The sequence below is a fragment of the Hipposideros armiger genome, unplaced genomic scaffold (assembly GCF_001890085.2).
Source record: "Hipposideros armiger isolate ML-2016 unplaced genomic scaffold, ASM189008v1 scaffold_14, whole genome shotgun sequence".
In the NCBI taxonomy this organism is placed as follows: Eukaryota; Metazoa; Chordata; class Mammalia; order Chiroptera; family Hipposideridae; genus Hipposideros; species Hipposideros armiger.
Window position 1 is genome coordinate 2,235,138 of NW_017731364.1, and position 23,246 is coordinate 2,258,383.

Genomic DNA, 23,246 nt, shown 5'->3' on the forward strand with positions numbered 1-23,246 from the left:
AGGAGACATCTGTAGCTGGTGCTGTATGGTGGGGCCTGCTTGGGGAGGGGGTGCTGGGGACTCAGCAGCAGTTTTCCACCACAGGGAGACCCTCTCCAAAGCAGGTCACAGAACCCCTGCCATGTGGCCCACATACCCCCTTTTCCTTTGAAATCCAGTTCCAATGAAGGGCTATTAGCTTAGGGTACCCTCTGACCAGACTGGCTGGTAGGTCTGAGCTACCTCTCTCTGTCCCTTTTTTCCAGCCTGTTCTGAGCAGGATGGTTTGAGCTGCTTCCTTGGGGTCACTGTGGGGTTGGAAATGGTAGAGGAGCCAGAGCTCAATGGGAGGGAGGGGGATAGGCTTGGCTTTTGAACTTGGCTGTGAGTCCAAAAATGTGAGAGCATCACAAGGAGCCAAGCACATTCCCAGCTCTGGGCAGAAGCTCTTCAAGAATCGAGGACTGGGCTTCTCAGCCTCCTTCCTTTCTGTCTTCCTTCTCTGCTCACAACTCCCTGCATGTGTCTTCCTCTTGCTCCTGATCACGTCTTTCCAGCTCTGTACTCCTGGGGTGTTTGACACAGTCTGGGGGTCCTCAAACTTTTCCAGTTCCTTTTGCTGGCCCCAAACTAGTTAGGTCCAACTTCTTGCCTCACTGCATGCCCCCGACCAAACTACATGCCTGTGACCTCATCCCACCCCCATGCCCACATCACTATCTCCCCTACCTTCACCGTCCACACAGTCCCACGTCATGTCTGTCATCGTATAGGGAAGAATGTGAAATAATGTAGAAACAGTATGGGTTTTGGTGTCACACAAGCTTGGGGTTGAATTGCATCTCTGACATCTAGCTCTGACCTTGGACATGTTACTGAATGTTTCTCAGTTCCTTATTCATAAAATGGGGATCATATTGTCTACACAATGAGGCTGATGTGAAGATTATATATTATAGACATAGGGATGGTATAATTGGTAGGAATAAAGGCTTTGGAGTCAGGCTGACTAGGATTCAAATTCCAGCTCTTCACTTATTAATTGTGTGACTTTAGGTGAATTTCTGAACCTACTGAGCCTTAGTTTGCCCATCTGTATCTATCTTACAGCATTGCTGTAGTAAATGAAATGATACAAGTATAGTAATAGCTCAGTGCTTGGCCCATAATACATCCTCAATAAGTGAGAGCAATTGTTACTATTGTCTTAATTGCAATGAAGGATGTTCAATAAATGCCTTCTCCCCTTCTCTTTCCTAATTTTCTTAAATGCCTCGTCCACACCTCTTAGAAGAATGTCAGGATTCCCAATTGAGAAGGGAAGGACAGTAATCAGGGTGTGCTTTTTCCTAGTGTAGGGTCAGAGGGAAAGAAAAAGTCCAGCCCACAAGAGCCGTGTTGGGGGTAGGTAAGGTTCTTTCAAGATTCTAGGGAGTGGCTGCACTCATGGGGCAGCAGTTTGTCAGATGTAATGTGCAATCACCTGATGACGGAGAGAACACCCCAGGAAGGCAACTGCATCCCCTGCACCCCTGCTCCCATTTGAACAGCCTTGTGCTGGTGGTTTGATTCCCACTTTAGGGTGGAGGAGCCCATGAGAGTTGAGATTGTGAGGACACCTCCATTTCCACCCCAGAACATCTCCTCTTTCCCTGCAGAGTGGTGAAGGAGGAGATCTCAGACGACAACGCCAAGCTGCCCTGCTTCAATGGCCGGGTGGTGTCCTGGGTAAGGAGCCCTCCTCCGCCCTCCTTCCACCCGAGTTCCTGCCGTGGGCTGGACGGAGGAAAGGCATCACTGAGGTTGTAGCTGGTGGTTTTATGCTTCGATATCTGAATCTTCCTTGAGTTTTCTAACTGAACAGTTTCTACCCCAGATTCTATAGCCTTGGTGAAAAGTGGGGGAGTGGTGGGAAGTGGGGAAAGGCAGACACAGAAACACATATTGGAGACAAAATTGTCTCCCATGCCCTTTGAGGCACTTTGCCTCAGTTTCCCTTCTGTCACCTGCCGACCTCTGCCTTGGACCACTGATCCTGGTTCTCTGCCCCTATCCCACTTCACCAACCCATGCCTCCCTGTTACCTGGCAGTGTGTCCACTTCTCATCTCACTGCCCTTCCATAGCCCTGTCTCTTCTCCCTTCACATCCCCTGCTTCATTCTCCCCAAGTCTTCAGGCCCTACTAGAAGCCAACTATCCCTACTTCTCCCTGGCACCCCTGTGCCTTACTACCTACCCATTTTCTCCCCATCAGCTAGTGTCAGCTGAGGGCTCACACCCAGAGCCAGCTCCCTTCTGTGCTGATAACCCATCAGAGCTGCCACCACCCATGGAGCGCACGGGAGGCATTGGGGACTCCCGGCCCCCATCCTTCCAGTGAGTATAACCTAAGGATGGGGAGGGCCTATCGGGGAGGGCCCCGTCAGCTCAGCCTAGGGCTGGGGGAGGGAGCCCCCAGCCTGCCCCCTCCCCCACCAAGTCCTCTCTTCCCTGCAGCCCTCATGCTGGTGGGGGCAGCCAGGAGAACCTAGACAATGACACAGAGACGGACTCGTTGGTGTCTGCCCAGCGGGAGCGACCACGCCGGAGGGATGGCCCAGAGCACAGTGCGTCTTCTCTGAACAAGATGCCTTTACCACCCCCATGCCCTTCCCACAGCTTCCACTCAGCTGCCCACATCTTTGCCCTACTTCCTGAGCTCTGGATATGCCTGGCCCAGTGCAGCCCCTGTCCTCCCTTCCCTCCTGCATTGGGCACTGTGAACCCAGCTGCCTCCATCCCCTGCAGCAACCCGGCTAAATGGAACTGCAAAGGGGGAACGGCGGCGAGAGCCAGGGGGTTATGACAGCTCGTCCACCCTTATGAGCAGCGAGTTGGAGACCACCAGCTTCTTTGATTCGGACGAGGATGACTCCACCAGCAGGTGGGGCTTTGGTTTCATGAGTAGTACTGTGGGGCAGGTGACCCCTGTGGAGCCCTGCCTGGGAGGGATGTGGGCTTTGTGCTGGGGACCAGGGCCCTGCAGTGCCTCTTATGGGGCAGGACTAGGCCAGCCTGGTGGGGAACGACTGTGGGCCCCACAGGTTCAGCAGCTCCACAGAGCAGAGCAGCGCCTCACGCCTGATGAGAAGACACAAACGGCGGCGGCGGAAGCAGAAGGTGTCCCGGATTGAGCGGGTATGGGCCCTGGGGTTCTAGGGATCGGTGGGGCCGGGCCAGGGCTTGTGCTTGCTTAGATCCCCTCCCCTTGAGTCAGTGTTTAGAACCTTAGAGGGGAGGTGCTGCTGAGGGTTCACCTGGAGGAGGAGCTAGGTGGGAGCAGTGAGTTCCTGCCACCTCTGCCTGCTGTTCAGGGGCTCTGTCTATTACAGTCCTCGTCCTTCAGCAGCATCACGGACTCCACGATGTCACTCAACATCATCACGGTCACTCTCAACATGGGTGAGTCTGGTGAAACAATACTCGAGTGCCTACTGTATGCCAGACACTAGGCAGACTCGAGGAGTTCAAAGAGGCACGAGTCATGTTCCCTGCCCTCAAGGAGCTCTCGTTCATAAACATAAACTGGTACATGAGCTGATCATTTCAGTATCTCAGATCAGGGCTATGACAAAGAGAAGCACCGAGAGCTATGGAAGCAGTGAAAGGCATCAGGGAAGGTTTCCTGGAGGAGGTGATTTCTGATTCCTTCCCCCTTTCCATTTTTCAGCCGTTGCATTCTTGCTCTCTGATGTCTGCCCTAGGTACTCTCTTTAGGAGATAGCTGGGCGTAGTGAAAAAAGCCCGAACTTTGGAATTTAAATCTGAGTTTGAATACTGGTTTTGCCACTTAATGGCTTAGAAAAGTCACTTAGAGTCTCTGAACCTCAGTTGCCTGCTCTGTAAAATGGGACTGAGTCCCTGCTCGCAGCCAGCAAGGATTAACTAAAAGCCTGTTTGAGCATGCCGAACACAGTGCCTGATTCCGGTTAATAAATGTTAGTTCTCGTCCCTTTCCACACTTTCTAATAAGGGACTCCCAATTTGGGTAGGAACCTTGCTCTCCTCTCAAGGTCTTGTTACTCCCTGTAGAAAAGTATAACTTCTTGGGCATCTCCATTGTGGGCCAAAGCAACGAGCGCGGTGACGGAGGCATCTACATCGGCTCTATCATGAAGGGTGGGGCTGTGGCTGCTGATGGACGCATCGAGCCAGGAGATATGCTGTTACAGGTACCACTGGTCTCCCTGGCTGGTGGTATGGATAGGGAGTGGGGAGATGTACCCTCTGTACCCGCTCATTCTTCCTATCCTCCATACTCTATGCAGAGGCTCCTTCTTGGTGGGGGGAAGACGCCCTGACCCACCAAGCTTCCCTATCCCCATCCCCAACCATCTGCTTATCCCACTCCTGGTCCTCTTTCCCAGGTAAACGAGATCAACTTTGAGAACATGAGTAATGACGACGCAGTCCGGGTACTACGGGAGATTGTGCACAAACCAGGGTATGGATGGGATGGGGCATTGCAGAGGTGGGGCAGGTATTTCTGGCTGTCAGGCAAGGAGCTTGTCTGGCCTCCACACATCCTGCCCTCATTAGGGACACCCTTGCTTTCAGGCCCATCACCCTGACTGTAGCCAAGTGCTGGGACCCAAGTCCACGTGGTTGCTTCACATTGCCCAGGAGTAAGTGGATGGGGAACTTGTCCCTAAAGCTGGTGCCTGGCATACGTGAGCCCTGTGTCTACTGCCTTCTGTGTTGCCCTGAACTCTCACACCTACCCTGGTGGGCCTGGCAGCCCCTGATTCCTCATCCTCCCTGCAGGCGAGCCCATCCGGCCCATTGACCCTGCGGCCTGGGTCTCCCACACTGCAGCCATGACTGGCACCTTCCCTGCCTACGGCATGAGCCCCTCCCTGAGCACCATCACCTCCACCAGCTCCTCCATCACCAGCTCCATCCCTGACACAGAGCGTGAGTGTCCAACCCAGTCCCCTGGGCCCAGCAGACAGGGCCAGGTGGGAGGGACTGATGAAAGCCCACAGACTCTTGCTTGAAAGTCAGAGAGAGCTAGAGAGGGGAATCATTTCATTTCAGCTACCTCACACTGCCGCTTCCCTCAGTGGACACCCGACCCTCACTAAACAGTGTTTGCTTTTGAACCAGTAGTGAGCACTCAGTGAGCCTCAGTTTCCTCTTATAAAACGGGACTAATGATATGCACTTTACCACATTCCTGGGGGCTTAACGAGAGGATATAAGTGAAACATTGATCACAGTGAGTGGCATAAAGTAAGCACAATAATGACTGCCATTTTTGTTACCATAACACATATTATATACTGTGCTAAGCACCTTTATTTACATTATTTATTTCTCTTCAAACATCCTTGTAAAATAGATATTAAAGTCCCTTTTTTTATGGAAGGGGAAACTGAGTGTCCAAGAGGTCAGTAATTTACCCAACATTGGTCCATATTTATTAGGTGGTAGAGCTGGAAGGCACACTCCTGTCTACCTAAGTCCACAGCTCCTTTTCACCTCACCATTCTGCCTCCCACCCCCAGGCCTAGACGACTTCCACCTGTCCATCCACAGTGACATGGCCGCCATCGTGAAAGCCATGGCCTCCCCTGAATCCGGGCTAGAGGTCCGAGACCGCATGTGGCTCAAGATCACCATCCCCAACGCTTTCATCGGTGAGAGGCCCCATGGTGGGATAAAGGACAGGGTGGGGAGTAAGGGCCCAGGGCAGGCCGGGTGCCAAGAGCTGGAACCAGCCCCGGCCCCTTGGCTTCTGTGAGGCCAGATGAGCCCAAGTCAGGTGGGCCTCCCAATCAAGTGGCGGCCTTGCCTCCAGGCTCGGATGTGGTGGACTGGCTATACCACAACGTGGAAGGCTTCACTGACCGGCGAGAGGCCCGCAAGTATGCCAGCAACCTGCTTAAAGCCGGCTTCATCCGTCACACTGTCAATAAGATCACCTTCTCCGAGCAGTGCTACTACATCTTCGGCGACCTCTGCGGCAGTATGTTCCTCCCCACCTCCTTACCCTGTCTCCTGGCTGGGACTGGGGAGGTGCCCAGGGATGTGGCAGCTGAGTCCAGGGAACCTGAAGGAGGGGGCAGCTGAGCTGGGGGCCCAGCTCAAGGCCTGAGAGTTCCGTGGTGGAAGCAGAGCCCGGTCCAGCCTCTTCACCTGCCCTGCAACCCCCTCGAGGGGCTGGCATTTTCTAAATGCCTGCTCTGTGCCTGGCATCGTGCTGGTTGTTTCTGAAGCATCATCTCACTTTCTATCAATCCTCACGACCTCCTCCCCGCCCTTGGGGAGATGGATGACTATGCCTGTTTTCAGATGAGGAAACAGACATGTAGAAGTTAAATAGCCCACCCCATGTCTCACAGCTAGAAGCAGAGGAGCTAGGCCATGAGTCCAGGTCGTTCTGGCTCCAGAGCCCTGGTTCTTTCCACCATCCGGGGCTGCCCAGGTGTGTGGTGCTGCAGATACATTGTCTCAGCAAGGCCAAATAGAGTTCCTACCTTTGGCCCTTGCTCAGCCTTCTCACACCAAGCAGCTTCCAGCAGCGCAGGACCTGGGGCTGGCCTGAGGCCCCAAATCCACAGCTTCCTCAGACCCTTGTGGTGGGCTGTGCCTTGGGATGGAGCTGGCGATGCTATCAGGGCCAGGTTGTAGAGGACTCAGCAAGCTGTACAGAGAGTTTGGACTTGATCCTAAGCGAGTACAAAGCCAATGAGGGTTATTAAGCAAGAGAGGTCTGTGTGGAACTCCCCCTCTCCTTCTGAGCCTGAGGACAGCTCTGGGGAAGGGGAGTCCTTGAAACAGGACAGCATTGTGGAGGGATGGAAGCTGAAGCCCACCCTCAGCAGCCACTTCTGCCTGAGGGAGCCTTCTCTCAGCCCAGTGGTGCTGGCTCAAGTTCAAAAACTAATTCTTAAAATGATTCAGATTTGGTTCTAGGGACTAGAAAGGCTGTTTCTGCAGAGCACAAGTCCTGGTGGAGAGTGGGTCCCTGGCCCTCAGCAGCTCCAGCATGGCCCCATGGAGTAGTGATAGATATATAGGGTTTTGGAGTTCTGAGTTCAAAGTCTAGTTCCACTCTTACTGTGTGAACACGCGTAAGTAACAGCCTCTCAGTGGCTCAATTTCTTGATCTATGAGGTAATAGTAGAACCTATCTCACAGAGGTGTTTTGAGGATGATATAAAATAATGTATATAATACTTTTAGCACCATGTTTAGCCCACAGTAAGTGCCCTAAGAAAGTTGTCCATTATTCATGTATTTAATTGATTCTAAGGTGAACATTTTTTCCATATTTCAACATCTCTGAAGTTGGGGTGCATCTTACAATCAATGGCTTCTTAATCAAATGTGGTTACTATCATCCTTAGCAGAAGTCAGCCCTAACCCCAAATTTCCAGGGACACACTTTTCAGAATAGCTGTGGCTTTTGCTCAAGAGACCTTGTTCCATCCCTGAATGGTAGATCTTCTACCCATGGACTAAGGCCACCAGAGGCCCAGCTCAGAATGATGCTGACAGAACAGGCCTCTTCCTTCTCACTGGCTGAGAGTTCCTCAGCTGGGAGTGTGGCAGTCTCAAAGGGAAGATCTGAGGACCTGGGTAGGCCTAGGAGCACACAGTCACTTTCCGTCCCTACGCCCCCGCCTTGAGAAGACAGCCTAGAGACTGAAATGGTCAACAGTTCTTTGAGCATGAGCCAAGGCCGGCCCCTGCTTCCCACCACCACCACCTTCCATGCTAGCTGCTTCACAGGTTCATGGCTTGGCTGGCAGACCTCACGGGTGCTTCAGCCCCCTCAGAGCCCCCTCTCCTGTCCTCTTCTCTCCTGGAAGATTGGGCTGGCTCACTTAGGGTCTTGGAACAGGGACTCGGTCTGTATCTGGCAGCTGGCCCCTAGTAATTACAGCTTTCTCAGATGAAATATGAGCAAGGGGTGTCCTAACGCAGGTCATTAGTCTTAGTGGACCCTCACACTTCCTTTCCGGGTAGTTCCAGGATTGGTGAGGGCAGCTTTGCCCTTAAGGAGTGCACAATTTACTAGGAAAGAAACAGTCATGAAAGAAGTGATGGTAATACAGTGAGAAAAGTGCTATGAAGAACCAGGCCTGGCTGGGAATGGGATGGAAAGCACAGAGGAGACACCTAAGTTGTTCTCTTTCTGAGCCCTTCTCACCTCATTCCCACCCTCCCCAGCAACTCTAGAAAATTGATCTGAGCCTTCTATATGGGGAGTTTCTGAAAGGCCCTATGTTCTTTCTGGCTTTTAATGGGCATTTTTTTTTTTTTTAGTACCAGGTGAGGAGGGAGAGCAAATTTTCTCCCAAAATTTCCCCAAACTGCTTCCTGGGAGTTGGGTGTCAGGATTTGGCATTGAGGCTCTGAAGTGGTGATTCAGAGCCTTCCAGAGTAGGGTTTTCCCTCTGGCAGTCTCTACAGGGTCTCCCTCTCCATCTGGGGAAGGGAGGCTGAAGGAGGAATGAGAGATCTCTGGCCTATGTCTCCTCCCATTCTGGGGAGAAACTACCGCTGCTATTTCTATCATCTCAAATGCACCCAACTGACCTAGGCCAGGACCTCTCTTCTGATATAGGGGTGCGGGGGCATGGGAGAGTACCAGCTCATCTGGCCCTTTCCTGCCCTCCACAGACATGGCCAACCTGTCCCTCCATGATCACGATGGCTCCAGTGGTGCCTCTGACCAGGACACTCTGGCCCCTTTGCCACACCCTGGGGCCGCCCCTTGGCCCATGGCTTTCCCTTACCAGTATCCACCGCCCCCGCACCCCTACAACCCGCACCCAGGCTTCCCGGAGCTGGGGTACAGCTACGGCGGGGGCAGTGCCAGCAGTCAGCACAGTGAAGGTAAGGAAGAGGGGGCCGTGGGGATAGGGTGGGCACAGGCGAGCCCTAGGCTTCCTCCGCAAGCTCTGAGCGTCCCCCACCCTGTCTCTGCCTGTCCCTTACAGGCAGCCGGAGCAGTGGCTCCAACCGGAGCGGCAGCGACCGGCGGAAGGAGAAGGACCCAAAGGCCGGGGACTCGAAGTCGGGCGGCAGCGGCAGCGAGTCCGACCATACAACCCGCAGCAGCCTGCGGGGGCCAAGGGAGCGGGCCCCCAGCGAGCGCTCGGGGCCTGCTGCCAGCGAGCATAGCCACCGCAGCCACCACTCGCTGGCCAGCAGCCTGCGCAGCCACCACACGCACCCGAGCTACGGCCCCCCTGGCGTGCCCCCTCTCTACGGCCCTCCCATGCTGATGATGCCCCCACCGCCCGCGGCCATGGGCCCCCCAGGAGCCCCTCCTGGCCGCGACCTGGCCTCGGTGCCCCCCGAACTGACCGCCAGCAGACAGTCCTTCCGCATGGCCATGGGAAACCCCAGTGAGTTCTTTGTGGATGTGATGTGAGCAGGGCCCCTTCCCCACTTCCATCCCACCCCTACCCTGGCTGGCTGCGTCCCTCTCTCCATCCTTACGTCTTTTTTACTTTGTCTGGTACCTAAAAGGGAAATAAACAGAACTAAATCCAGGCGCGCTAACTGCTCGCTGGGCTCAGTGAGGGCGGGAAGCACCCACCGATTGCCACTGCAGCCCCTAACCTGCCATGGCTCCAGCTTGTCCCTTTGCCTACTAACCGCTACACAGGACTTCCCAGGATCCTTCATGTCCCTGGGACCCGACTTGCTGGTGCTGTTCCTTACTCTCTTCTCTGCATACACTTCAGGAGTCAACCTCAGCAGTGCCCTTGAGGGCCTGCTCAGACCCTTATCCCCACCTTTGCCCCATCAGTTTCACTATTCATTCACCTACACCATCCCTCTGTTAACCTCATCCCCTAAAGCATGTGTGCCAATCTCTTGACTTTTCCCCACAATACTGACACCAAAAAAAACTTGCTTCATCTGTTCCTCCTCCTAACTGTCCCTTGCCTGCTGCCTGTACCCTAGAGCTGTGATCACCTCCAGTAACTATCCCTGCCTGTGGTGGGCCCTTACCAGAAGCCCAGGGGGCCCTCAGTTGCCTGATCCGCTAGTGGCTTCAAGGGAGCATCTCTGCTCTACCCCACCACCATCCATCCCACCTTGCCTGCAATTGTGTGCTGGTTCCTGCAGACCCCTAACCCTACTAACCAGCAGGCTCATCTCACCTCTGGGCCTGAAACATTTCTTCTCTTTCTTTTTTCCTCCCCCAATTTTTCCTGGGCCTGGAGCAGCCAAGAATTTCGGGCTGTTTGACTTTCTGTGAGCCCCCAGCGAGGGGAGGCCCAGCCTCCGAGGAGACCAGGAACCATGCTTCAGCAGCCCCTCAGGGCTTCCCAAGGATATTCAGCCCCCATACCCACACTTCAACATGTTGAGTCACTAGGCTTCTGGGGAGGGCCCTGGCCACTTGCTCACATATGGCTCTATTCGCCTTTCCAGAGAGTGTGTGGGTGCTATTTCTTTCTCTCTTTCACACATGTGTACACACACACACACCTATGCAAGTCCACTTAAGCTTTAGGGCTGGTCCCTGCCCAGAGGGCTGGACCCTCTCTCCAATCCTCTCCCAGGTTGTGGGGCTGGTCCCAACTTAACCTCTACCCTTCCCTTCCTCGTAGTCCTCAAGCATTCCGCACATGTCCTCATCATCTTCCTACCTTGGTAAATCATAAGCTGGGTCTCAGGCTGGGCTCAGCGGACAACTGACAGACTGTTCTCACCATGCCTCCTGCTGCACAAACCCTTTCCTGTTTTTACAATCACCATGATACCCCAAAGCAAAGTTGGGCAGGGGGACTTCTGGGACTTCCAGACAGAGTGCCAGGTTTTATTTTTTTTACCTTACTTTACAATTTGAACAAATCATGACTTTCTCTTTAAGCCTCTTCTATAAATTCTGACTCACCTAGGTTTCCCTATTCAGAACTGGGATGTCAAGAGTGAGGTGAAGTGACTAAGCTCCAGGATTTGGGGTAAACCAGGGTAGGGGCATTTCAGCATTCATTCATTTAACAAAGACTCCCTGGGGTTTTCAGTGAGTGAGGGCTGTGTTGGAAGTCTAACTCAGTCTTGCCTGCCTTCTGGAAGCTCTGGGTTTGCTCCCAGCCCAGACCATGGCTTCCTGTAGCCACCACAATAGGGCTGCCTCCTGTACTTCTTTCTTCTTTGACTCTGCTTTGTCTTAACTCTCTTGAGAATTCCTCCCTATTGCTCATGCCTTCAGTGTTGGTGCTCCCAGTGTTCATTACACTTCTCTTTCCTATTTACTCCCCAAATGGTGTCATCTATCCTAATGTCCTCAGCTGCCACTGATATGCTGATGATTCTCATATATATACATCTCCAGCCCCAATTTCCCTCCAACCTTTAGATCTGTATTTTTATCACTCACTAGACATCTCCGTGGACATGTCCATGTGGACTCAACTAATTTCCCCCACCACCTCCTGAATTCCAACCCTGGTTACCTTCATCACAATCCACATAGGCTCACCAGCTAGAAACATTTATGGGCTTAAATTCTTTCCCATATCTTACTAGTCAGCAGGTCATATCCATTCTACTCCAATATTTCTTGAATTTGGCCCTTCTTCTCGCCTCTGCCTCTACTCTAGTTCACAGGAGCATGGGATTTGGAGTCAGGTTGTTCTGGGTTTGAATCCCAGCTCTACTACTTTTTGGTTGTGTGATAAGAGAGTTATTTAATCTCTCTGAGCCTCAGTTCCCTCACATGTAAAATGATGATAATAATACCTACCTCACAGGGTTGTTGTGAGGATTTAAATTAGATATTGTACGAAAAGTGCCTAGCACAGTGCCTGGCACACAGTAGGATAGGTGCTCAATAAATGGTAGCTATTATTATTATTATTATTTATTATTATTATCTCTAAATTGGTAAAGGCTTAGGGTATGTATTGAAGAGAAAGCTTTTGGAAAGGTAGGAATGAAGCCTTGAGTGCTGGTTCAGGAATCAGAAGTGCCTATATTCAGTCACTTAATGACTTCAGGCTATAACCATGATTTGAATGAAGGAGGCCGGATCTTTATTTTACCACATTCTGGCTTCTGGCAAGAGGATGCTAGGGGCAGTAAGGCTTGCAAGGTTTGCCCTTTTTTACCCTCCCTTCCTCCAATGATGATCTCAGCCCTAACTAGGGAAGGCTTCATGGTATCTCTCCCTACAGAAAGAGGAGAGCCAACAGATCTTCAGGTCCTGCAAGAGCCAGGCAGGCCTTTCATGTTCAAGGCTTGGCTCTGTCTTTTCTTCTAAGCTTGGACATGAAGATTAACACTGTCCATCAGAAGGGATTTCAAATCCCATGTCCAATTAAATTCAACTTGCCAGCGGTTTTCTAAGCAACATATATACCTGTCACTAGAAGGCACACAGGCTCTGGCCTTGAGCTGACAGTCACATAGGTATAGCTGGAGTAGAACATGGACATATTCCTGAAAAGCTTTAGCTAGTTTCTTCCAAGTATTTGCTTCCTCACCCACCATCCCCTTCCTTGAGTCTTGATCTCCAGGGTAAGGCTCATGTCTGGCACAAATATATGATTTAAAAAAACTGGGTAGAATCAGATGTGATGTTAGAAAGCAGTAAATTCAGCAAAAACACTTCTACTGCCAACTCGTGTGTTGTGTGTAAAGTGAGGCCAGTCAGTCCTCGGACTTTGGAGACAGAAAAGGCCTGCAGCAATCCAAAGCTTAACCAATAGGGTTCAACAAACGGCCCTGTGATTCTGAGGCATTCTTAAAACACCGGAATAGGAAGGAGAGGAACTGCAATTCCCAGAATGCTCAGTGGGGAAAATTAAATGAGCGGAACGGCGAACGCTGGGATGTGTACTTCGGACAGGGTTGGATAACGCCACTCCTACCCTCCCCCTCGAAGGTTCTCGAAGGCAGTCGGTAGTTGTAGTTTTGCCAAACCTAGAGAGCTTAAAATTGTAAGAGAGCAGTCTCAGGGTCTGAAGGGATTTGTAGTCCGCGCGGAAGGCGGACGCGCACGCGCACGCGCATCTGAGGCCGGGGCGGGGCCGCGGCACTGCGGCGAAAGCAGAGGCATCGGGCAGGCAAGCAGGGGGCGGGCGGACATCTTGGAATCCGGAGAGTGGCCGGGCGGGCGGAGCAGGGGGCCGCGGACACCAGGTGAGCTCGGGATCTAGCCTTACGGGGTGAGGGAGGACGCCTGCCCCGCTGCCCAGCTTTGCCCTTCCCTGCACTGCGCTACGCGGAAAGCTGTCCACACCCAGGAGTGGCCTCAGCCTTCAGCTCTCCGCGGGAGCTGAAGGCTGGGCGGGGGCGCCCAGGGCGCGGTTGCAAGACCGGCGGGGAGCGGCGCCCTCCACTTGACCCGCCCGGCGCCTCCTGTGAGAGGGAGAGGGAGACCCACAGGAATCCTCCCAGAGGAGGTGCGCCGCGCGGCGCCCGTCTCCTTGAGATCGTGACAACAACCCTTGCCCTCGGCGCCTCCTCTCAGCGCAGGGACAATTTCCCAACCCCCTAGAACAGTGACACCCCCTTGTGTCGCCTCCTTGGACTGTGACAAGCCTCCCACCCTGCGGCACCCCTTCTTCCCAGTTGAGTGACACCCTGTGGCTCTTATTTCTCAGACCTGTGACAGCCCCGCACCCCGTGGAATCATTTTTTTTTCTGCGATGTCTTCCTACCCAGAGCGAAAAGCCCACCTCCTACCTCTACACCTGAACCCCACCCAAAGCAGGGCCTGTCACCCCAGCGTTCCCTTATTCACCACTGCCGATCTCCCCCACCTCTGCTGACTTTCCTCTTCAAAGCCCTGACCTTTGCCATACTGAAACTCTTTCCTCCAGGTGCCCCCCGCCAGCCCCGTTGCTGCTGCGGTCTGTATATATGCCCGCCTGAGTATATTGCCTGGCTGTTGCTGCCAGTCTTTTCACTTAACTAAATATTCCGTTCCTGTCCTGGGCCCCACCTCTACTTCTCTGGTGCCGGAGCTGTCTACCACTTGATACCTGTGAACTTGGTTCTTTGCCCAGGGCTCCACCTCCATTTTGCCTTTCATCTCCCAGTCTCTTTGGCACTGAGAAATGGGCTGTGTCCACCACCTTGAAAGACCTCTCACTGAGTCTGGGAGACTTTGATGGCCACAGTAATAGGCTTTATTTTACAGTTTTGAAAAGTCTGCTAAACTCCCCCCTGTGAAATTAATACCAGGGTAACCCAGGAAATCTAGAACTAAATTAACCCTTTTTGTTCATGCCAACAGTCGTAGTTTGACCCAAATAATTTGGATAATTCAGGCATCCTCTCCCTTGCTTGTAGGCAGTCAGGCCAGGAGTGAGTTATGTTGTGGGTCTGGAATCACAGAATTTCAGCTGAAAGGATCTCTTAATTGTATGTACCTGCATCTTGCCTCCCCCCTCGCCCCCACCCCCCGCCCAGCTTATTTTTATTGCACTCGGGGAGCTAAGAGAGAGCCTCCCTTTTTGAAAGAGGGGGTGGTCAAAAATAACTAAGAAGCAGCTTGGGTCACTGAAGTTAGTTGGCCAGGGCTGAGGCCTTTCCCTTCTGCTCTTTTGCCTGCTTATCAGACTGCATGGTAGAGCCTAAGGCCTCCCTTCTTTCCTCCTCCCCCAACCCTGCACACCCTTTCCTGGAATGTTTAGACTTCTGTGAATTAGAGAGCCAGAGGTTCAGGCCCTGCCTCCTTCTCAGAAGGGTAGTGGAGCCTAAAACTAAGACTCCATGCTTCTAAAGCTGTGCCTGGGGCCTGAACCTACTGGAGTAATTCCTACCGCTGTTCCTGCAGCCTCAGGCAGGCCTTAGCAGTGACTCACTGGTTGGGGAGCCTCAGTAAGAGTCTGCACAGGAAGGGGCCGCAAAGGATCCTCCTTGAGCTCAGCTCTGTGAAAAGGGGAAAGGGGCTACTCTCTGGGCTCAGCCCCAGAAAAGGGAGGGTCAAAATGGCCTTAGAATCCTGGGCCCAAGTCCCTTACCATTTCTTTCTCCTTTCCAGTGTGGGATAAACAGGAACTGGAGCCTGGCTAAGGGGAGGGGCATGCCTGTGAGGGCTGCAGGGTCACTTGCTGGAAAGTTGAGTCAGGAAAAAAAGCCCAGATTATGACCTGCACAGCCCCACAGGGGACGCAGGCAGGGTTTATGAGGCCTTCCCTTACCCTGTCCCTGCTTATCCTAGGTCTGTTCTCAGAGCGATGGGACTCAGAGACTGAGCTGCCGCCATGATTGGAGGTTTATTCATCTATAATCACAAGGGGGAGGTGCTCATCTCCCGGGTCTACCGAGATGACATCGGGTGAGTCCCCTGGCTGAGCCAGCTGTGCCCCCCACCTTCCCATCCCTCCTTCCCAGCATGCAGGACCAGGTCTGTTCCTATCAGAGGCTTGACTTGGACCACCCCTACCCGCTGCTGCATCACGGAAGGTCAGCCAGTACACCCTGATTCCCATGAGGTCTGGTGGTGGTATTGGCCTGGCAGCCAGTTGCTGGCCACTAGATGGGACCTATGGAATGGCGTGGCCCCCGCCGTCTTAGGAGCTCTGGCCTTTCTTGCCTCCTGTTTTGTTTAGTGACAGACCTGGTAGTTGGAGATGAGTGCTTTTGCCTGGGCAGTTTGATTCCTCGTTTGAGGAGGAGGGAGATCTGCTTCCAGTGGGTGGAGTTAGTGGCCAGGCTGGAGGCACTAATCCATCTAAGTCTTGCTTTCAAAAGCCTTTCTCAGGTTGAGAGCCTTCACTGGATTCTCTTAAAAGCCTCTCCAGGCTGTCTAATCCTCTCCCATTCCCACTCCCTTTCTCAGAAGGAGGCAGGCTGCTGACTCAGCTGTTTCAGTTCCTCTGAGCCATTCCTGGAGGAGAGACTGTGAGCAAGTCTAAGGCACCCTCCCATTCACTGAGGGAAAGGTGGCAGGGAGGCCATGTGCCCTTTCCGGCCAAACAGAGTAGACCTGGAACAGCTCCTTGTTCTGGGTCCCTTAAACCTTAACAAGGAGGCACAGCCTTGCTTCTCATTCTGCCCCGCCCTGCATGCCACTGTTCTTTCCTGACTGAGGGGACATGTCCTAGCCTCAGCAGCTCTAATGAGATTAGGCTTCTCTGGTGTGTGCTGCCCTGTTTTTCTTCCTCAAAGAGCTTGGAATGAACACTTACAGAATGTGTCTGCTGCAGTGCCCCAGCTCCTTGCTCCTGGCTCCCTGACTGATGGGCTGGTGTGGCCTCTGTGGCTGTTTGTCCATTGGCTGGTGGTGGGGTATGAGCTAGAGTTGTAGCAGCACCTGGCTTGCCTGAGCCTGGCTGACTACACCCATCCACACCCACCTCTGGCCCTGGATGGACCTGGTTAAGCCAAGGCCAGGGCATATACACTGTCTCGCATGCTTTGCTGTGTTCTCTGCTCCTTGCCTCATGGTGTGTGCTGCCCACCCCAGTGTGTTGTGTGTCTAACCCTCTCTCTCGTTGGTGTCACTCTCCTCTTCTTGCTGGCGTCATTTCTCTCATCCCATCTCATTGGCTGCCGTAGCAATAGGTAAGCGGCCTGTCAAGCTGCCGCCCAGGCACAGGTGGGTGGGGGGGCCCTGCCCCCCCATCATTGTTTTTTTCATTTCCTGAGCTTGCCCTGGAATTGGATCCTGGCCAAGAATGGGAGACCCAGCTCCGTGGCTCCTTGGTGCTTCTCCCTTAATAGATTAGAGCCTTCTCTAAAGTCATGTTGGCTTTTTCTGGGGGAGCCACCTTCACCACCGGTGGGATCACTAGTGGGAAGACTGGGGGAGAAGCAGTCTTTTTCGCATGTGGGCCTGGGCTCACTGAGAGGTGAGAGGTGGCAGCTGGGAAATTGGGGCCAGGCCTGGGAGTCAGGAACATACCTCCCTAAACCAGATGGACTTCAGTTCATTCAGGTTACATCTGTCCTCCTGTCATTGGGCTTTAGAGTACGAGTCAGACTTCAGCAGTGAAGTGGGGTGCTGGTAGCGGCTGTGGTGGATCCCCATAGTGTGAGGTTTACCGGTGCTGAGAAGCCTGTGTGCACCCTCTTCCCTCAGGAGGAACGCAGTGGACGCCTTTCGGGTCAATGTTATCCATGCCCGGCAGCAGGTGCGCAGCCCCGTCACCAATATCGCTCGCACCAGTTTCTTCCATGTTAAGCGGTCCAACATCTGGCTGGCAGCTGTCACCAAGCAGAATGTCAATGCTGCCATGGTCTTCGAATTCCTCTATAAGATGTGTGACGTAATGGCTGCCTACTTTGGCAAGATCAGCGAGGAGAACATCAAGAACAATTTTGTGCTCATATATGAGCTGCTGGATGGTGAGGCTGGCGGAGTGGTGGGCCTAGGGTGGGGATGAACCTGAGGGGGCCTGGCCTGGAGGTGAGAGCACATCTGAGGCTCCAGTGCCTTCAGAACTTTCTTTCTTGACTGTCTGGTCTTTTGAGCCCTGAGAAGGTTGGCCCAAATCCAGACCTAAAAGCAGCTCCGAAGTAGAACAGAAATAGGATAGTGAGTGGAGGTGGGGAAGACCAAAAGGTCTTTCAGGGGCTAGGAACCTGACTGGGATTGGTGGCTGGGCCTCCTATAGTAAGCACGTTTCATCCTTTTACCTTTGTGGTTTGGGCTTTAGTTCACTGTCCTCCCAGCTTTCCATCTCAACAGCTGCCTCAGAGCCTGGAGGACAGTGAGATATTATAGGCCCCTCAGGTGCGCTGCATTGTTATCTCTGTTCCTCTGTAGGGTATGATCTAAGTGAACGGAGTCCTTCCACCTTCCCAACATCTCTCTGTTTTCTAAGGCTTAGGGTTTCTTGACCTTTCACCCACTGGTCATGTGACTCTTCTGATTTTATTTGAAAAAATATGACATTTTAATTGTTTTCTTCTGAAGCACAAATCCCAGAGTAAATAATACTCTGGGGAATTTGTGGGGGAGTCCTAAGAAGACTTTGCTACAGATGATCCCACACTCTTTTGGAGCTGTGCTGATGAGACATGTCCAGGCCAAGGGAGGGATAGGCATGAAGGAGCCTTCAGCTTTTTCCAGGGGCTGATGGTTCCCTTCCCTTTTGCAGAGATCCTCGACTTTGGCTATCCACAGAACTCAGAGACAGGCGCGCTGAAAACCTTCATCACCCAGCAGGGCATCAAGAGCCAGGTATTCGAATTATAGAGCCACGGTCAGGGTGGAGCCCAACATCCCTTCATCCCAGCTGGCCCCTGAGCCTTGTCCTAGCTGACTCATGAGCCTGCCTCTGACAGGAAGTGCTGGCCTGAGCCTTCTGCCATGACTGCAGGCCTATTTTGCTTTGTGTGGTCCCCTCCCAACTCAGGAACAGCTGACTCAGCCTCTCTATTACTGGGAATATAACTCAAGCAGTTTCCTTCTGCACTGGGGGAAGGGGGAATGTGGGCTGCCTTGGAGGCCTGGTGTTCCTCAGGAGGAGAGAGCTTGGGCCCTCCTCCAGGATCCAGGCCTCATAGCCTTCTCCTCCTTTTCTGCCTGCCTCTTCCCGTGTGCGCTACCCTGCTGTTTCCTGTGGGCTCCACATTGGCCCTGTGGCCTCCAGCATCAGGTAAGCTGTTCTCTCAGCTTCCACCCTTGCAGCTTTGCTCCATTTTCTCTAGACCCTGTCCCATGTGGGGAAGATGGGTTCCAAGGTGGGGACCAAAAGAGGGGGGGATGAGGGTGGAGTGGGGATAGACAGGATGATTGAAGGTAGAGAGGAGTGATGCCTTGCTGTTTGTCTCTATCTTCATGTAGACAAAAGAAGAGCAGTCCCAGATCACCAGCCAGGTGACTGGGCAGATTGGCTGGCGGCGGGAGGGCATCAAGTATCGCCGGAATGAGCTTTTCCTGGATGTCCTGGAGAGTGTGAACCTCCTCATGTCCCCGCAGGGTGAGGGCTGTCTCACGATGAAGCCAGAGGGGGCCCGGGACAGGGTCCTGGTCCTGACCCAGCTCATCCATTTGTCTGTCCATCACCAGGGCAGGTGCTGAGTGCCCATGTGTCGGGCCGGGTGGTAATGAAGAGCTACCTGAGCGGCATGCCTGAGTGCAAGTTTGGGATGAATGACAAGATTGTCATTGAGAAGCAGGGCAAAGGCACAGCTGATGAAACAAGCAAGAGGTGCCTTAGGCGGGAGCCGGTGGGAGAGGGTGGACTTTGGAGGGCTGAGTGGGGACTGATGAATCACAAGTTTCTTCTGGACATCATTTCTGCAGTATACAAACTCCTTCTTCCCAAGGGTGTGCTTGGATGGTTGCTCTTGACATCTAAGAAATTGCCCTCATCCTACTCCGAGAGCAAGCCCCTTTGGTCCCCAGGACCAGTGCTCTTCTGTATATACTGATGGCCTCTGCCCAGAATGCCTGAAACAGCTGGGTCCCAAGCAACTTGCAAAGCTCCCACTCATCCTTAACTCGGGGGCCAGGGACCCCTGAGTCAGAAAGCTGCATCCTGGCAGCTTTTCATAGTCTATAGTAGAAACCTTGGCCAGGTTCTGGCAGCCTTTGGGGGGTAGCCTCCCAGCTCAGCTCTCTCTGACATTCTCCTGTAAAGAGAGGAGACGTTCTGTCCTTTTTTGCAGTGGGAAGCAATCAATTGCCATCGATGACTGCACCTTCCACCAGTGTGTGCGACTCAGCAAGTTTGACTCTGAACGCAGCATCAGCTTCATCCCACCAGATGGAGAGTTTGAGCTCATGAGGTACATTTGGGATGTGAGGAAGTGGGCTGCTGCTGGCAGAAAGTGGGGAGAGGAAGGAAGACAGGCTCTGCTATGTCAACCTTGCTCCCCCCACCTAAAGGTATCGCACCACCAAGGACATCATCCTTCCTTTCCGGGTGATCCCGCTAGTGCGGGAAGTGGGACGCACCAAGCTTGAGGTCAAGGTGGTCATCAAGTCTAACTTTAAGCCCTCGCTACTGGCACAGAAGATTGAGGTAAGGACAAGGGACTTGGGGAGGAAAAAGAATTTGTCTCCAGGAATAAAGGCAGCTGATGTCAGGGCTTCATAGAGCTCCCTGACAGGTGTGTCACTTCTAGGTGAGGATCCCAACTCCACTGAACACAAGTGGGGTGCAGGTGATCTGCATGAAGGGGAAGGCCAAGTACAAGGCCAGTGAGAACGCCATCGTGTGGAAGTGAGTCTTTCCTTCAGAGGCCACAGCAGGGCTCAAGATGCCTTGGTGTACCCTCTTTTTCAGTTACACCTTTCGTCCTCTGAGTGGGTATGGGGTGGGGGTGGGGGAGTGCCTGTCTGCTTCTCCAGGAGCCTCTGCTTATGCTCTTACTCCTTATACCTCTGTGAGGGTGCACATTTTTGCACTGGGGTGCATGCATGCATTCATTTATCAAGATGCTTTAACATTTGCCCTTGTAATATGTCTGAAGGAGACAGAGTAAGGGATGGCATGCCCGTGTATCTAAGCAGAAACTACAGCCCACAGTGCTAAAGGAATAGCAGGCCCAAGGTTCTATAGCAAGTGGTTATCAAGGTCCTCACCACATTTCCATGTCCTAGCACCTCCCCAAAGCTACTGGGTTCTCCACCCCCAACCCCCTTGAAATTCCTCCAATCTACCAGGGGCACTTGCTGCCCTTTGCCCCTGTGTTCCCAGGATCAAACGCATGGCAGGCATGAAGGAATCACAGATCAGCGCAGAGATTGAGCTTCTGCCCACCAACGACAAGAAGAAGTGGGCTCGACCCCCCATTTCCATGAATTTTGAGGTATGGCAGAAGAGGGGCCTAGAGCCATAGCAGGGTATGCTAGGAAAGATCTTAGAGATGATTCAGATCAACCTCTTAAACCCTTACCACCTGCAGATGAGGAAACAGGCCTAGAGGGGGGAAGTGACTTTAATTTATAGACCTATTTCCTCCCCCCTTCAGGCCTCTAACCAGAAATTGCTATTCATACTAACAAAAATATTTGACTTCTTTTGGCTTGTCGTAAGATAACCTTTGGAAAATTTTAGATTGCTTGAATACCAGATAAGACACCAAGTTTACTTACAGGAAAATGGTTTGACTTTGCTTTGTGTATGTTGGACATACAATTTTCTCCACCTTATTTTTTAAGTCCATGATACCGAACAAGATGAGTATGTTCTAAGGCAGGTCTTGGTTGCTCCTTCCTGCAGATTAAAGGAATTGATTCAAGTTATCATAGGTAAGGCCTGACTTTAAACCCAAGTGATTGCTAGTTACTCTTGGACATGCTTTCTTCTTTAGTAACCTTTTAAGAGGACCCCTCACTACCCCAGCTTCCTCTAGCTTCTTTCAGGACCCTAATCATTCAAACACCCATAGGAGAGACAAGAAGCAGGTCAGGGCTACAGAACTTCCCAGAGGAGAGTGGCTGTGAGAGGAAGGCCACATTTCTAACTGGAGCCATCCCTTGCCCAGGTGCCATTCGCGCCCTCTGGCCTCAAGGTGCGCTACTTGAAGGTGTTTGAACCGAAGCTGAACTACAGCGACCATGATGTCATCAAATGGGTGCGCTACATTGGCCGCAGCGGCATTTATGAGACCCGCTGCTAGCTGCCTAGTAGCAGTTAGCCTGCCTCCCCATCCACCCTCTTCCACAGGTCCAAGTGCCCCCTGCCACCACACATCAGTGTTTCCTCCCTCCTGCTTCGATGCCTTCCCTTTGCATCAGCCCGAGTCTAGGTCTGGACCAACCACATCGTGAGTGGGACTGGTGGAGCTGTCCTTGGGCTCCATGGGCAAGGTGGTTTCTGGGGCTCCTGCTTCTCCATCCATGTCTGCCCTGGCCTAATGCCAGGCTCTGAGTTCCATGACCAAAGCCAGGTGGGCTCCCTCTCCTCCCCTCCCCTGTGGCCACGTCTCTTGAGTGGGAGGGTTGGCTGTCCCTCACCTCAGAGCTCCCCCAATGGCCAGTAACAGATTCCCAGCCCTCAATCCCTACTCTGCTTTGGGATAGTGTGAGCTTCATTTTGTACACGTGTGACTTCGTCCAGTTAAAAACCCAATAAACTGTAGAGCGGAATTGCTGGCTAAGTGTTGATATGGGAGCTACATGGGGAGGGGAACTAGTGCGACTGCTCTTCCCATGTCTTACACTGCTTGCTTTGAGTAGAATTTTCTATATGAGCTCCTCAAGGCTCTTCCCTTATCTTGGTCTCAATTGTTAGGCCCCTCCAAGGCCATCCAGTCCCTAATCCTGATTTGTGTTAGTCCGAGGTCTTCTCTATCCTCTGAAGAGAAAACTACTTCAAGGTCAAGCATCCCTCCTGGCCCCAGCTCCTGAGGGTAGAGATTCTTTCCCTAATTCACCCTAGCCTTAGGCAGGTATTTTCTAGTTAGAGATTAAACCAAATTTACATTTGTTCTTTCAGCCTTCCTGAGAAATTTACTGACTTTAATCCCATTCTCTTCCCAAATGCCCAGGCTTCCCAAACCTTGGTAGCTTGGGTGGCAAATGGGAAGATTTGACTCCCAGGCTTCTTGAAAAATTCCTCCTTTCTGTACCATACCCTCTTTAAAGAATAGTATGACGAGCTAGTGCCTGAGGGGGAAGTTATGCTCCATGTTCTGCTGGTGTGACGCTGATAAAAGCAGATTAGCCCTCACGGGGTTTCCCTTGCTTGGTTTCAGCCCTTTAAACCTAAAACAAATCTATTAGAGAAAATTTCAAAAATAAACAGAAGTAGGGCCTGCCGAGTGGCACGATGGTTAAGAACTGGCTTGGGACGCCAGAGGACCCCGGTTCAGATCCCACATATGAGGGCCAGTGACACTGCTCTCCACAGCTAAGCTGCTGAACAACAGCTCAACCTGGAGCTGGGCTGCCGTGAGTCGCCGGCGACGGCGTAGGCTGCAGTCCCTGTGGCGGTGGGTTGCCATGGGCTACCGTGTGTGGCCAGCAGCCAGCGTGAGCGGCCAGCAGCCGCAGTGAGCGGCCGTCCAGAAGCCGGCGACTGATCTGCCTCGCCCGGGAAGAGCACAATGATGGTGCCAACTTGGGCCAGTGAAGCAACATCCTCCACAACTAGACTGAAGAACAAAACAACAGTGACTTGTCTATTCCCCTTTCCCCAATTCCCCAGCACTGTTCCCATCCCCCCAAAGAACAAAACAACAGTGACTTGTCTATTCCCCTTTCCCCAATTCCCCAGCACTGTTCCCATCCCCCCAATGCCCCAATTAAAAAATAATAATAAAAAAATAAACAGAAGTAGCAAAATATAATGAGCCCTCATGTCCCATCATCCAACTTCAACAAATATCAACTCATGGCCAA

At 52.6% G+C, this 23,246-nt stretch overlaps 2 protein-coding genes across 7 annotated transcripts in view; both read left to right on the forward strand.

Moving 5' to 3' along the window:
• DVL3 (dishevelled segment polarity protein 3) overlaps positions 1 to 11,750 on the forward strand; it is a 16,086-nt gene extending 4,336 nt beyond the window's left edge. The window contains exons 2-16 of one of the 2 annotated variants that reach the window (XM_019623751.1): positions 1,638 to 1,707; positions 2,235 to 2,356; positions 2,477 to 2,586; positions 2,768 to 2,903; positions 3,064 to 3,157; positions 3,352 to 3,421; positions 4,052 to 4,191; positions 4,387 to 4,463; positions 4,577 to 4,644; positions 4,784 to 4,933; positions 5,527 to 5,658; positions 5,820 to 5,987; positions 8,651 to 8,866; positions 8,971 to 9,381; positions 10,213 to 11,750. In XM_019623751.1, the coding sequence (XP_019479296.1) occupies positions 1,638 to 1,707; positions 2,235 to 2,356; positions 2,477 to 2,586; positions 2,768 to 2,903; positions 3,064 to 3,157; positions 3,352 to 3,421; positions 4,052 to 4,191; positions 4,387 to 4,463; positions 4,577 to 4,644; positions 4,784 to 4,933; positions 5,527 to 5,658; positions 5,820 to 5,987; positions 8,651 to 8,866; positions 8,971 to 9,381; positions 10,213 to 10,244 (1,996 nt within the window). In that variant the 3' untranslated portion in view covers positions 10,245 to 11,750. Of the gene's footprint in view, positions 1 to 1,637; positions 1,708 to 2,234; positions 2,357 to 2,476; positions 2,587 to 2,767; positions 2,904 to 3,063; positions 3,158 to 3,351; positions 3,422 to 4,051; positions 4,192 to 4,386; positions 4,464 to 4,576; positions 4,645 to 4,783; positions 4,934 to 5,526; positions 5,659 to 5,819; positions 5,988 to 8,650; positions 8,867 to 8,970; positions 9,529 to 10,212 lie in introns of those variants that run through there. The other variant, XM_019623756.1, reaches the window with a different exon arrangement.
• A 1,276-nt stretch (positions 11,751 to 13,026) lies between these two features.
• On the forward strand, positions 13,027 to 21,992 carry AP2M1 (adaptor related protein complex 2 subunit mu 1). Of its 5 annotated transcripts, XM_019623772.1 has the most exons (14): positions 13,038 to 13,135; positions 14,291 to 14,362; positions 15,165 to 15,281; positions 16,505 to 16,510; positions 17,028 to 17,293; positions 18,049 to 18,131; positions 18,544 to 18,549; positions 18,738 to 18,873; positions 18,963 to 19,104; positions 19,565 to 19,684; positions 19,785 to 19,920; positions 20,024 to 20,121; positions 20,599 to 20,710; positions 21,389 to 21,992. In XM_019623772.1, the coding sequence occupies exons 3-14, from the start codon at positions 15,208 to 15,210 to the stop codon at positions 21,521 to 21,523; spliced, it is 1,314 nt and encodes a 437-aa protein (XP_019479317.1). In that variant the 5' UTR covers positions 13,038 to 13,135; positions 14,291 to 14,362; positions 15,165 to 15,207; the 3' UTR covers positions 21,524 to 21,992. The 5 variants fall into 5 exon arrangements, with proteins under 5 accessions (XP_019479327.1, XP_019479344.1, XP_019479307.1 ...); XM_019623762.1 differs by lacking the exon at positions 14,291 to 14,362 and having other exon boundaries at positions 13,030 to 13,135; XM_019623782.1 differs by lacking the exons at positions 14,291 to 14,362; positions 16,505 to 16,510 and having other exon boundaries at positions 13,027 to 13,135.
• The last annotated feature ends 1,254 nt before the right edge of the window (positions 21,993 to 23,246 follow it).

Bases quoted from the DNA above. Each gene is read 5' to 3' on its own strand.
- AP2M1 (XM_019623762.1), top strand. From the start codon at position 15,208: ATGATTGGAGGTTTATTCATCTATAATCACAAGGGGGAGGTGCTCATC. The intron at 17,294-18,048 runs GTGAGGCTGGCG...TCCCTTTTGCAG, and splicing joins CATATATGAGCTGCTGGATG to AGATCCTCGACTTTGGCTAT. The intron at 18,874-18,962 runs GTGAGGGCTGTC...GTCCATCACCAG, and splicing joins CCTCCTCATGTCCCCGCAGG to GGCAGGTGCTGAGTGCCCAT.